The sequence below is a fragment of the Argiope bruennichi genome, chromosome X2 (genome assembly GCF_947563725.1).
Source record: "Argiope bruennichi chromosome X2, qqArgBrue1.1, whole genome shotgun sequence".
Lineage (NCBI taxonomy): Eukaryota > Metazoa > Arthropoda > Arachnida > Araneae > Araneidae > Argiope > Argiope bruennichi.
In genome coordinates this window covers 23,037,735-23,049,256 of record NC_079163.1, presented here as the reverse complement: position 1 = coordinate 23,049,256, position 11,522 = coordinate 23,037,735, and the positions used below count along the sequence as shown (strand labels likewise).

The window sequence follows — 11,522 nt, the reverse complement described above, 5'->3', positions numbered from 1 at the left end:
AACTAATTTTCCAAAAATTAGTAAAATTAAAAAAAAATATGCATTCATTTAAACAAAATTGGTATCATTGAAAAGTTACCTTTTTAAAATGGTGGGAACATTTTTGTGGGATAGTAAAATAAAAAAAATAAAAAAATCTGTAACAGTTACCGAAAGAGAAAAAGCAAAAATACTAAACCCTTTATAAAAATTATAGAATCTGAAAACTAAAGAATAAAATGTTAGAAAAAATTGTTTTTCTTTTAAAATTTTAAGTATTAGATCTAATAGGATATTTTTAGAATTATAAGAAATAAAATTGGTCGAGATTGGTTCAAGAAATAAAGATTTTCAAATGGATGGGGCTATTTAAAAGAAAAATGAAAGAAATCACGATAATCCAAAACCTATGGCTTCAAGGTAAAATTTCATCACACTAGATTTTACGCAGCTAATTAACGTAATTACACACATCAATAAATTACAATTCAATATAGAACAGTAAAATTCATCTACATAGGTTGTTCAAGAAATTGCGCCAAAACAACAGACGAGAACCATGATCGAATGTGTAGCGGACAAAAGAGGCTTCACTGTAGGTGTGTTTAGAGCATGTTCAATATATATCTTTCGCGCACCATTTCATCCTGGAGTTTTATTTTCTGCTCGTCGGAACAATCTGCGTATCTTTCTTTAATACATAAAAAGGTTAAACATACATTTATTAGGCAAAATGGAAACAAATTCTTCATAATCATTGAATTCTAATCAAGTTTAAACGTTTTTCTGAGTCACAAGAAGTATGACAAAGTATGTATTTTGTACTGCCTCTTCGGGATAACCTTCCCAATATTTCAATAAACAAAAGCGCACATTGTTGTAGAGGGTGTATGAAAAAGATATTAAGTGTTATCTTAATACGTATTGGTACCCTTCAAAAAGTTTTCTTTGCAATCAGCAAAGAAAACTTTTAAAAGTAAACTTTCTTTGAAAATTAAGCACTTTTAAGGTGCTTAAAAGTGGTTTTAAAATTCAAACTTTAAAAGATGCACCTTATATATTATACATCACAGTTACAACTAAACATTGCAAATTTACATATAAAAGCAAAGATAATTAGATATTTATAGGCACATAGGCATTGTCAATTACCATAAATTTGGTCCAATGACATGCAGCACCTTTGAAATATATTCTCCATTTTGTGTTCCATTCAAAGTAAGGTAAAAAGGAAATTTTATGAAAACAATTATCATTAATAATTAAAAAAATTACATATAATATTTTCTTCATAAAAATTAAAGCAATAATTATGAAATTTTCATTTTAAATACATAAATCAATAAATAATGTATGCACAAAAAGTTTATTACTCTTTATTTAAACATGCTGAAGAATACATTTATTAGCAATCATTTTTCAAAATAATAAAATAAACACTTATGTATTAATAATGTGAATTCAATAATGACAATTAGAGATGAGTTTTTAGATTTATAATCTTTATAATATGTTGAGATCTACATATCAATATATTCATATACCTAATATGAATTCCATTAAATGTAACAGAAGAGTCAAATTAATGATTACAACTTGGAATTATGCTTTAAAGTAAAATGAGCCAACTGCCCCTGAAGGATACAGAAAGGCTATTTTCTCATGTTTATTGCAAATACAGACTTTTTTTCTTAGATTAATAAAGTTACAACAACAAAAATAATATTTTTCTATATTTCTGTAATAACATTAAAAAAATTTCTAAAAAAAAAAAAAGGAATGCTCTACATAAAAAAAATCTTACAAATGCATACATAACAACTCAATGCACAGAATTATTTGGATAGTCAGCAAGAAATCTGTAATTTGAGCAACATAAAAACACTTGAAAATAAACAACCAGAACTGAGTAAATAACCAAAAGAAATCAATACTGTCAGATTCTTAAGAATTCACTGAAAAACCAAACAAATGCAATTGACGTAATTAGTTTTCAATAATAATTTAAAATGTCATCCAAAATATTTAAATAATTTTATTTACTAATATGAGCCCAAGAAAGGATTTCAAACATTTATTTGTCCATCATATAATAAATGCTTATTTATAAATGCTTTTTTATTTTTTTAAATGAACAAAAGTTATTAAAACACTGACTAAAATGTTTCACACTGATATATTCTGTACAAATATCTTGTCTTCTTCCATTAAATTTTTTTTTACAAAACTGGGGGTTTGGGGGAAAAAAAAATTCTTTTCTCAGAATACAATAAAATTTATAAAGGAAATTTCTTTGCTTAGTTGCTCAAAAAATATCACAAAAATGAAACATTGACTACATATTTTACATTCATAAAACAAACTTCCTTTCATGTAAAGGGGAGGGGGATTCACATGCTTCAATTATCCTATATTAAATCTCAAAGAAATTGAAGTCATGAAAATGATTTATACCCTCTAAATATTTGGCAGAATTTGCAGAGAAAATTATTACAAACTTGTTACCATATGTTTTTTATTTAATAAAGGGAGAAAAAAAAACATGCCAAGAGCATTTATTCATAATAAATTAACAATATGATTCGATGATGACAGTGGGTAAAGTACTATTTTAACTAACAGGACTCATCATGATGAAAATGGGCAATAACTAGAAAGGGAGAAATAAGGATGGTTGCCATTTAGAAATCAATTTCAAGTATAAAATAAATACAGCCAGGGGAAGACTGTTTAAAAAAGTTTGGTGCAAGACAAGCACCAAGTAACAAACGGCATTAAGAACATTCTACTACATGAATACATAGCATCTAAATTCCTACCATAAAGAAATTAAAAAGTTGAATGATTTCTGGAATGTTCAATGTCAAATTCACGAATAAGACGTCTTATGTAAGATAATTTCTGTCTCATTTTCACCAGTAATCGACTACATTCTTTGTATTGGGATTTTTCAAAGTACATCTTATAAGTTTGAAACAATTTTCTCAAAGCAGCCTGAAAAATAAAATTTTAAAAAAGTTAATTTACTTATAAAAGTAAAATAATCAATACAATAAAACTTCTGCACATTAATGTTTTTACAAATATATTAAAGTGTCTGTTAAATCAAACCCAGATATTAAAAACATAGCTATAAATCATCGTAGTCAGTTTCAAAATAAAAGAAAATAATTTGATTATATTCTTTTAAAATTAAGACATGTTGACATTAAATTTGCATATTATTATTCTAAAAATACTTTCGGTAGGGTGTCTTCCTTTCGTTGTTTACATGCAAAAGTTATATTTAAAAAATTTGATTTTTTTAACTGCAACCCATGAATCTTATTACTCTCGACTTTTGCTTTCTTAGAAATTTCAAAAATCAATAACCACAAAAGAACACTAATAGCATAAAGCATACTGTTACAATAACATAAAATGAACCTATCATGCAAGTTTGTCTAACAAAATCAATTTTCTAAATCTTAATTACATAAAATTACAGGAGTAAAAAACAAGAATGGGTTATAAAGATTTCAGACGCTTTTACATCCTATGAGAAGCACGAAAACCGGGTTAGTTTTTGATTATTCCATGATAATAAATTAGTTTTCTTTTTTTTAAAAAAAAAAAAAAAAGATTGCTCAATAATTCTTTAGAATTATCTCCTTTTTTTACAGCTATGGAAGAACTATTTTGGTATGAGTCGCGATTCATGCTTCACAAGCCAAACACCTCACCAATTTCTTATTAAAATTCTTTTAACAAGAAAATCCTTCATCCTTTTAGTTATATATATTTTACAGGGGTAGTACAAATAATGATTACTTTATATCATGCGAGCTTACATAACCCAGAAATGAATATAAATGTGCATATTAATAGCATCCAGTTATAACTTACTTTTTCTTTTAGTAGATCACCATTTGTTTAACTCAATTTTAATTATTAGTTTTAACCCTTCGTCATACAAATTTATTTAACTTCCCAATTAGATGACATATCCTATCGGAGATATATTTTTATTTAAATTCCTAAAATAATATAAAGAGATGAGATATTTAAGCATTTCTATTATTTCATTTGGATAAATTCATTTATTTTGTTCCAAGCCTGTGTCATGTCTGTTTTCTTTCTATTATTGGATCATTATTTTTTTTTAACCTATTTTAGTAATTAGTTTTGATTTGAGAATTTAAATATTCCTGAATATTATGAATCAAGATTCTATTCCAAGGAAGCAAAGCTCTTAAAGTTTCCATATATGTGCACAACAAGTAGTAATTTTATTTCTTAAGCACTGCCAACGCACATGCCAATGTGCATGATATTTTCTTTAACAGCTTTCATTAGTTAATCTGAAATATTATTAATGAAATAACAACCCATCCAGATAGAAACATTATCTAATAGTGAGAATATTTTTTGGACCCCTTACAATGTCTACTTGGATCCAAACTTTGAAACCGGCCTGGAATTTTAATGACAAATTTTACTCATCTCATTGCATTGTTATATTATCTTATTCCAATAAGCATGGCCTTTAGAATAGGATTTTTATTCTGGGCTATTTTCATTTTCGATTTTTCATGTCCAAACAACGGCATAATTCCAAAAATGCATTTTTAAAACTCGGAAGATCTAAAGCAAGTCAATTTATCAAAATCATGCAAATAAGCTTTTTGATGATTATAATTATGCACATAAAAGTAAAAAGGAGTATATTGAAATTTTCTATATCATTTTTTCAAGAAGCTGAACAGGAATACGACCTTCAAATCTACAGATGAAATCGATATTTGCAATATATTTCTTTAAAACTGCTCATCGAAAGAAATTCTTCAGTTGAAAGATTCATTTGCATGTACACTTTAAAAGTTTATTATGCAATGCTAATAGCTATCACATCAAAATAACTGGCCCTGTAGAGTATCAATAAAATATCATAATAATATGCAATAAATAATTAGAAAGAAATTGCTTACTTCATATTCTTGAGTTCCTTTTGATAAAGTTTTCAAATTTTCTTCCAGATGTGCCATTTTTTCATTTGCACTCATCACAGATTCCTTGAATGCTGTGTAAACAGGCCATTGATGATCGAAAAATTCTTTATATCTGTTTCTCTGCTCCAATGAAGTAATTTTAGTAAAATTCCTAAAAGAGAACATTTTACATGTTATACAAGTGAAAGTGAGCAATTATTTTTGTTATATTCTAAAATTTCAGAGAAACTTACAATACATATCTGTTCTTTAAAAATATGTAGAATAAATATTTCATACAATTTTCAAACAATTATTATTTTGAAAAAAATATACATAAAACGAAAATCTAAAATCATGGGACAAATTTAAACATATTGAAAAAAAAAATCACTCTTTTAATAGAATATCAGGAACCAAAAGCAAAGGAAAACTGCTACAAGAAACTGACTGCCGGAGAATTAAGAAATGGTAACATTTTAATTTTACAACACAAGTACACTTCCAATCAAGGGATAAAGTTTGAGGTTCAATAAAATTAAAAATCTTTTTTAGAACATATTGAAAAAAATATTTTATAAATTGGCGAAACGGATGTAATAAGAAACACACGAACGTATATAAATATATGAGAGAAATAAAGAAAAACATCGTTTAATTATACAATTGCAAAACTTATTGCAAAATACTTCTTTAAAATAATTCTATCTTAAGTCTGTGCGTATGCCTTAACATAATCATTTCGGCCCACATATTTCGGTTCAAAAAGTGCTTTAATAAACTGTACCACTTCTCAAAATTCCTCCTATGCTTTTAGATTCAACCCTTGATATTATCTTCATGTGATGCATCTATTTCTTTTCTAATATAATGATTTTGCAGTTCTATTTTTTCATTATTTCTAAAATAAAGATTGCCACGGTTTCATAACTCGAACAGTTTTAATTACAAAAGAATGAAATTTATATTTTATTGTAAATATTACAAGAAGAATATTTTACTATTATGAGCGTTAAGATGAGGAAACTATCTCAAAAGTTAGATTTCGTAATTTTTTGAGAAATATGTTTGACTCAAACAACATAAAATATAATTTCTCCTGTCATTCATAGCAATTTTCCAAATAGAATTTTATTTGTACCACTAAAGGTTTAAAAATTAGCTATAAGACCACAAAAAGAGTGGTCAATTTGTGTGTGTGTATGTATATATAGATAAAAAAATTTATGTTAACATTACGTTTTATCCGCTTTGTGATTGGCATTTATAGAGAGCGAGTCACTTGACCAATGACATTTGAGGCTAGTTTTGCCAGTACAATAGGAAGTATTTAATTAAAATTATTATTACGCCATAGTAAATATTTAAAATGCACTGGATGTGAAAAGGTCACACAAAAAAAAGAAAAAGTAGGGCTTTTATTAACATCAAATTAATAGTATTTTTTGTTAATTTTACTATTAAGACACATGATTTGTGGCAACACTAATGAATAACTTTCCGGTTTACGTTTCTCGAACCATGAGAAATTTTCGACTCTTCACTAGCAATTGTTTGAATACCTAGGAATACCTGCATTTTTTATTTTAAATAGTAATGGGGCTTCCAGTGATATCAGTTAAAGAAAAATGCAAAGAAAGATGGAGCGAGAATCTGGCAATTTGAAAAGAAAAGCTGATCCCGAAGCTGCTAAGTTGGTGGCAAAATATGAAAAATTGATTCAATATTGGCGATATAAGCAAAGAGTATTCTCATCAGGGGATTTAGCGTTTTGAATCGGAAGTAGGTGGATCGGAACATACCCATACATGGAAAGATTAAACTTCCAGCACTAAACAAATGGTTAGAGGAATATATAACTTGCCGATTGGAACTTGGCGAGAGAAGCCCCCTAATATACATGAATGTGACATAAAAGTGAGATGTCTGGCTTATAGAAAAAGCAAAAAAAGAATTGCAGTTTTGTTCTTGTTAATGACTGAAAGTTTTTTTAAAATGGTGGGAAAAACTAAAGGTTTGCAAGACTCATAAACTAAAGTAATTCAATTTTTAAAAAAATTAAGCAGCATAAAAAAAATTATCTGATAGACACAGATGACATATCGTTATTGAGAACTTATATTTAAAGAGATTACCAAAAAACAATTGTATAAATCTTAAAATACAGTTAATACTAAATTAAGACAGAATATTTTTATTTTTAACAAGGATTTTTATGCACAGCATTTCTAAAAAATTATTGATTGCATATTAGCAGAACTTCTAGAAACTTTGATGGCAAGACTGTAGATTGGTATGGATGATTGGTTGATGAAGTATAAGTTAGGAAAATTTGGAACAACCATAAGATTTAACTTAATATTTTTGACACAAATGTGGCAAATTTTCTCTTGGTTATTATTGGTGATTAACTAAATTATATGAAGGCTGACTTTTGTATTGGAATTAAAACTTATGTAAAAATCTTAAATAAACAGATTGAAATGACTAAAAGAAGTACTTAAAAAAAAATTACCTTCTAAAATTATTAGCATCATTATCTGAAGACTCTGAAGTTAGAATTTTATACATACGACGCAGTATTGAACGTGTAGGATCTGATGTTGAAGAAACTTGATCGCTATGAGAAGATGAAGCAGCAGAATGTGAAGATGATGAAAAAGAAGCGGAATCTGAAGATGAAGAAACAGAAACCGGATTCGAAGATGAAGTAGGAGCTGGATTCGAAGATGAAGAAGCAGAAGCTGGATTCGAAGATGAAGAAACAGAAAAGGATTGTAAAAATGGAGAAGCAGAAGTGGATTGTGAAGGCGGAGAAGCAGAAGCAGAATGAGAAGGTAGAGAAGCAGAAGCAGAAGAGGCTTGTGAAGGTGCAGAAGCAGAAGAGGCTTGTGAAGGTGCAGAAGCAGAAGAGGCTTGTGAAGGTGCAGAAGCAGAAGAGGCTTGTGAAGGTGCAGCAGCAGAAGAGGCTTGTGAAGGTGCAGCAGCAGAAGAGGCTTGTGAAGGTGCAGAAGCAGAAGCGGATTGTGAAAATGAAGAAGCAGGAGGGGAATGACAAGGTGGAGAAGCAGGAGGGGAATGAAAAGGTGGAGAAGCAGAAGTGGAAAGAGTAGGTGAAGGAGCAGAAGCGGATTGTGAACGTAAACGTGGAGGAGCAGAAGCGGATCGTGAACGTAAACGTGGAGGAGCAGAAGCGGATCGTGAACGTAAACGTGGAGGAGCAGAAGCGGATCGTGAACGTGGAGGAGCAGAAGTTGAAAAAAGTTTTTCTGTTTTAGAAACACAATCTCTAAGAAGGGCACGCTTCGTCTTATTTATTACAATGGAACACCAATCATTGTTTTTTTCTGCATTGGTCAAAGAAAAGAAGGAAGGTAGAGAAGTAGAAGTGGATTGTGAAGGTTTAGAAGCCGAAGAAGAATTGTTCAAAGAAAAGGGCAACTTTTGGTTCGTCTTTCTCTTCCTTTCTCTATTCTTTTTATATTTCTCGTAAGAAGATGAAAGGGATGTAACTTGATCGTTAGATTCTTCGGATTCAGAAACAGGAGTAGGGCAATTTTTAGGTGTGGAATTCATCATCCCATATTGTACTAAACGAAGGCCTGAAATAAAGGAAATTTATTAAACTTTACATTAATCAGTAATTATAATTATAAGTAAAGTCTTCTGATACAGATTCATAACCTAAATATTACCTGGAACTTTTTAATAAAGTTATAAAAATTAATGCAAGTTCTAGGAGTTTCAGATGAATTAAATTGAGATATTTATTTACTAAAAAAATTCATGTGGTGTATATGTAAAGTATTAAAACAGCAAAGAAAAATTAAAACAATTGTTATGACAGCGAAGTGAAAAAGAAAGTAAAACCAGGTTTCATAATTAACAAGGAAAAAAATTGAAGAGTTACAAGAAAAAACAATTACCAGGATTTTCTTCTTTAACTCCAGTTTTCTTCTGTTTCTTTTGGACTGGCGTAGAATTGGCAATGATTTCATCCACTAATGAATCTTCCTGTTAAAAAATTATTGAAATGTTTAACCATAATAATGGCAGTTCAGATATTTAAATAAAATTATTTATTAATTTTATTAGAAATAGAATTGAAAAAGAAATAACTTAAAATACATATCAACATTAAGAATGACATTTTTATTAATAAATATCATATAAAATTTGAATGAGGTTTCAATTTAATTGTTGGGAAGTAATTACAAAAATTCTGAAGATTTGGCCCTTTACTTAAATAATGCTTGTTTTTAAGAACTTACATCAACATGAAAATTGATATGAGTTGAAAAGAAAGTAGAAAAACAGTTTAATAAGTAAAAGTTGAAACAATAGTATTTACATGATTCTATATGAACTTTAAAAAGGATAGTGGTAATCAAAGTTAATGCCATTTTTATATGGAAAAACGAAAACATTTTATACTCTTAGCAATTGAAAGTAGTAAATATGTTTTAGCAATTTATTTTTAAAAAGTAGCAAAATAATGTAATTTTCACTACCGTGCAAACATCTTCAAGGGCATGCTTTGTCTTATTTATTACAGTGGGACTCTTTTCTTCTGAATTGCTCAAAGAAGAATTTTCCAGTTTTCCCCTCTTCCTGTCTTGTTTCTTGTTAACAGATGGAAAGGATATAACTTGCTCGTTAGATTTTTTGGATTCAGAAGCAGGACTAGGGCAATTTTTAGGTGTCGAATTCATCATTGCATACTGTACTAAACGAACGCCTGAAATAAAAAAGAATTCATTACATTATATATTAATCAGTAATTATACTTATAAGTAAAGTCTTATGATAGATATTCACAATCTAATCTGGAACTATGCAATAAAGTAATAACAAATGCAAGTTTTTGGAGTTTTAGATGAATTAAACTCAGATATTTACTTAATGAAAAAATTCATGTGGTGTATATGTGAAGTATTAAAACAATTGTTATGATAGCAAACTGAAAAAAAAAGAAAAACCAGGTTTCATAATTAAGAAGGAAAAAAAACTGAAGAATTACAAAAGTAAAAACAATTACCAGAATTTTCTTCTTTAACTCCAGTTTTCTTCTGTTTCTTTTGGACTGGCGCAGAATTGGCAAAGATTTCATTCATTAATAAACTTTCCTGTTAAAAAATTATTGAAATGTTTTAACCATAATAAAGGCCTTTCAGATATTTAAATAAAATTATTTATTAATTTTATTAGAAATAGAATTGAAAAAGTAATACCCTAAAAATAAATATCAACAACAAACAATACTAAGAATGACATTTTTTAAATAAATATAATATAAATTTTGAATAAGGTTTCAATTTAATAGTTGGCAAGTAATTAAAAAAATTCTGAAGATTTGGCCCTTTACTTAAATAATGCTGGTTTTTAAGAACTTACATCAACATGAAAATTGATATAGGTGAACAGAAAGTCTAAAAACAGTGCAATATGTAAAAAGTTGAAGCAATAGTATTTACGTGATTCAATATCAGCAATCAAAAAGGTAATGATAAACAAGTTAATGCCATTTTTATACAATTGAATGCTAACATTTAATACTCTTAGCAATTAAAAGCACCAAATATGTTTTAGTAATTTATTTTTAAAAAATAGCAAAATATAATTCTTTCTCTTTTTTTTTTTTACATTATTGATAGTTTAATAGTTTTTGGCAGTCTGTCGCACAAATTAAACGAAATCTCAATGGATTCTTTAATAACCAAATCACAAATTTCTTACTTTTGAAGGTGGATCGTTGGGTACCCGATTTACATCAGTTTGGCATGCTTCCTGCTTACGTCTATAAAAAGAGATATAAATTATTAAATATAGTTTCTTCAAACAAATAGTCTGTACCCAAATAATATAAGTCTAGAATATAAAATGTACACCACTTATCACTAATCAACAACAACAAAAAGGTACAACTCAGTAACTTATGTTAATGAGTTACTAACTAGAAATATTTCCATTGCAGAAATCAAGTTTTCAATAATTTGATACAAAAGGCCTTTTTATGTATGTGTATGAAATTTTGTTTCGAAATTTGCCGTAGTTCTTGAGATATACTTAATTTTGTGTGTTGAAAATTCCACTAAAAAAAAAAAAAAAGAAAGAAAAGCTGACCCACTGGGGACCATATATTAAGTAAATATCAGCTTGCTAATAGTAAAATAAAACTTTTTTTGTTTTTACTCACAGGAATTTCAGAAAAATCAACAATATGATTCAAATTTATTCTTAATATGAACATGACTTTTCAAATTATAAATATTTTTTGTTTTTATTTAAATATCGAAGCACTATCATTATTTCTAAAATCAATTAATCATTCAGCCTTTTTAGTTGATTCCGCCCTAAGAAATTAACAAACATCTTAATTTTTACGGCAATTAAATACACAGTTTAACTCATTAATTAAAAATCCGTTTTTACATACAGGTTAACAATATTTTAATTACTTCAATGATCGAAGCAGGATTAAACTGTTAGTACTAAAATGATAAAATTTAAAAATATTACAGGAGTCAAAGTTAATTAGTGAAATGAAATTCAACTTATCTGGTTACAGAACTGTCT

General features: G+C 28.0%; 1 protein-coding gene across 3 annotated transcripts in view; it reads right to left on the bottom strand.

Moving 5' to 3' along the window:
- Nucleotides 1-1,339: 1,339 nt before the first annotated feature.
- LOC129960198 (RNA polymerase II elongation factor ELL-like) overlaps nt 1,340-11,522 on the bottom strand; it is a 29,333-nt gene continuing 19,150 nt past the window's right edge. For all 3 annotated transcript variants that reach the window (XM_056073428.1, XM_056073427.1, XM_056073429.1), the window contains exons 8-14: nt 10,683-10,743; nt 9,985-10,072; nt 9,458-9,684; nt 8,873-8,960; nt 7,462-8,548; nt 4,947-5,118; nt 1,340-2,973 (exon numbers count right to left, since the gene is read on the bottom strand). In XM_056073428.1, the coding sequence (XP_055929403.1) occupies nt 2,809-2,973; nt 4,947-5,118; nt 7,462-8,548; nt 8,873-8,960; nt 9,458-9,684; nt 9,985-10,072; nt 10,683-10,743 (1,888 nt within the window). In that variant the 3' untranslated portion in view covers nt 1,340-2,808. The remainder of the gene's footprint in view (nt 2,974-4,946; nt 5,119-7,461; nt 8,549-8,872; nt 8,961-9,457; nt 9,685-9,984; nt 10,073-10,682; nt 10,744-11,522) is intronic.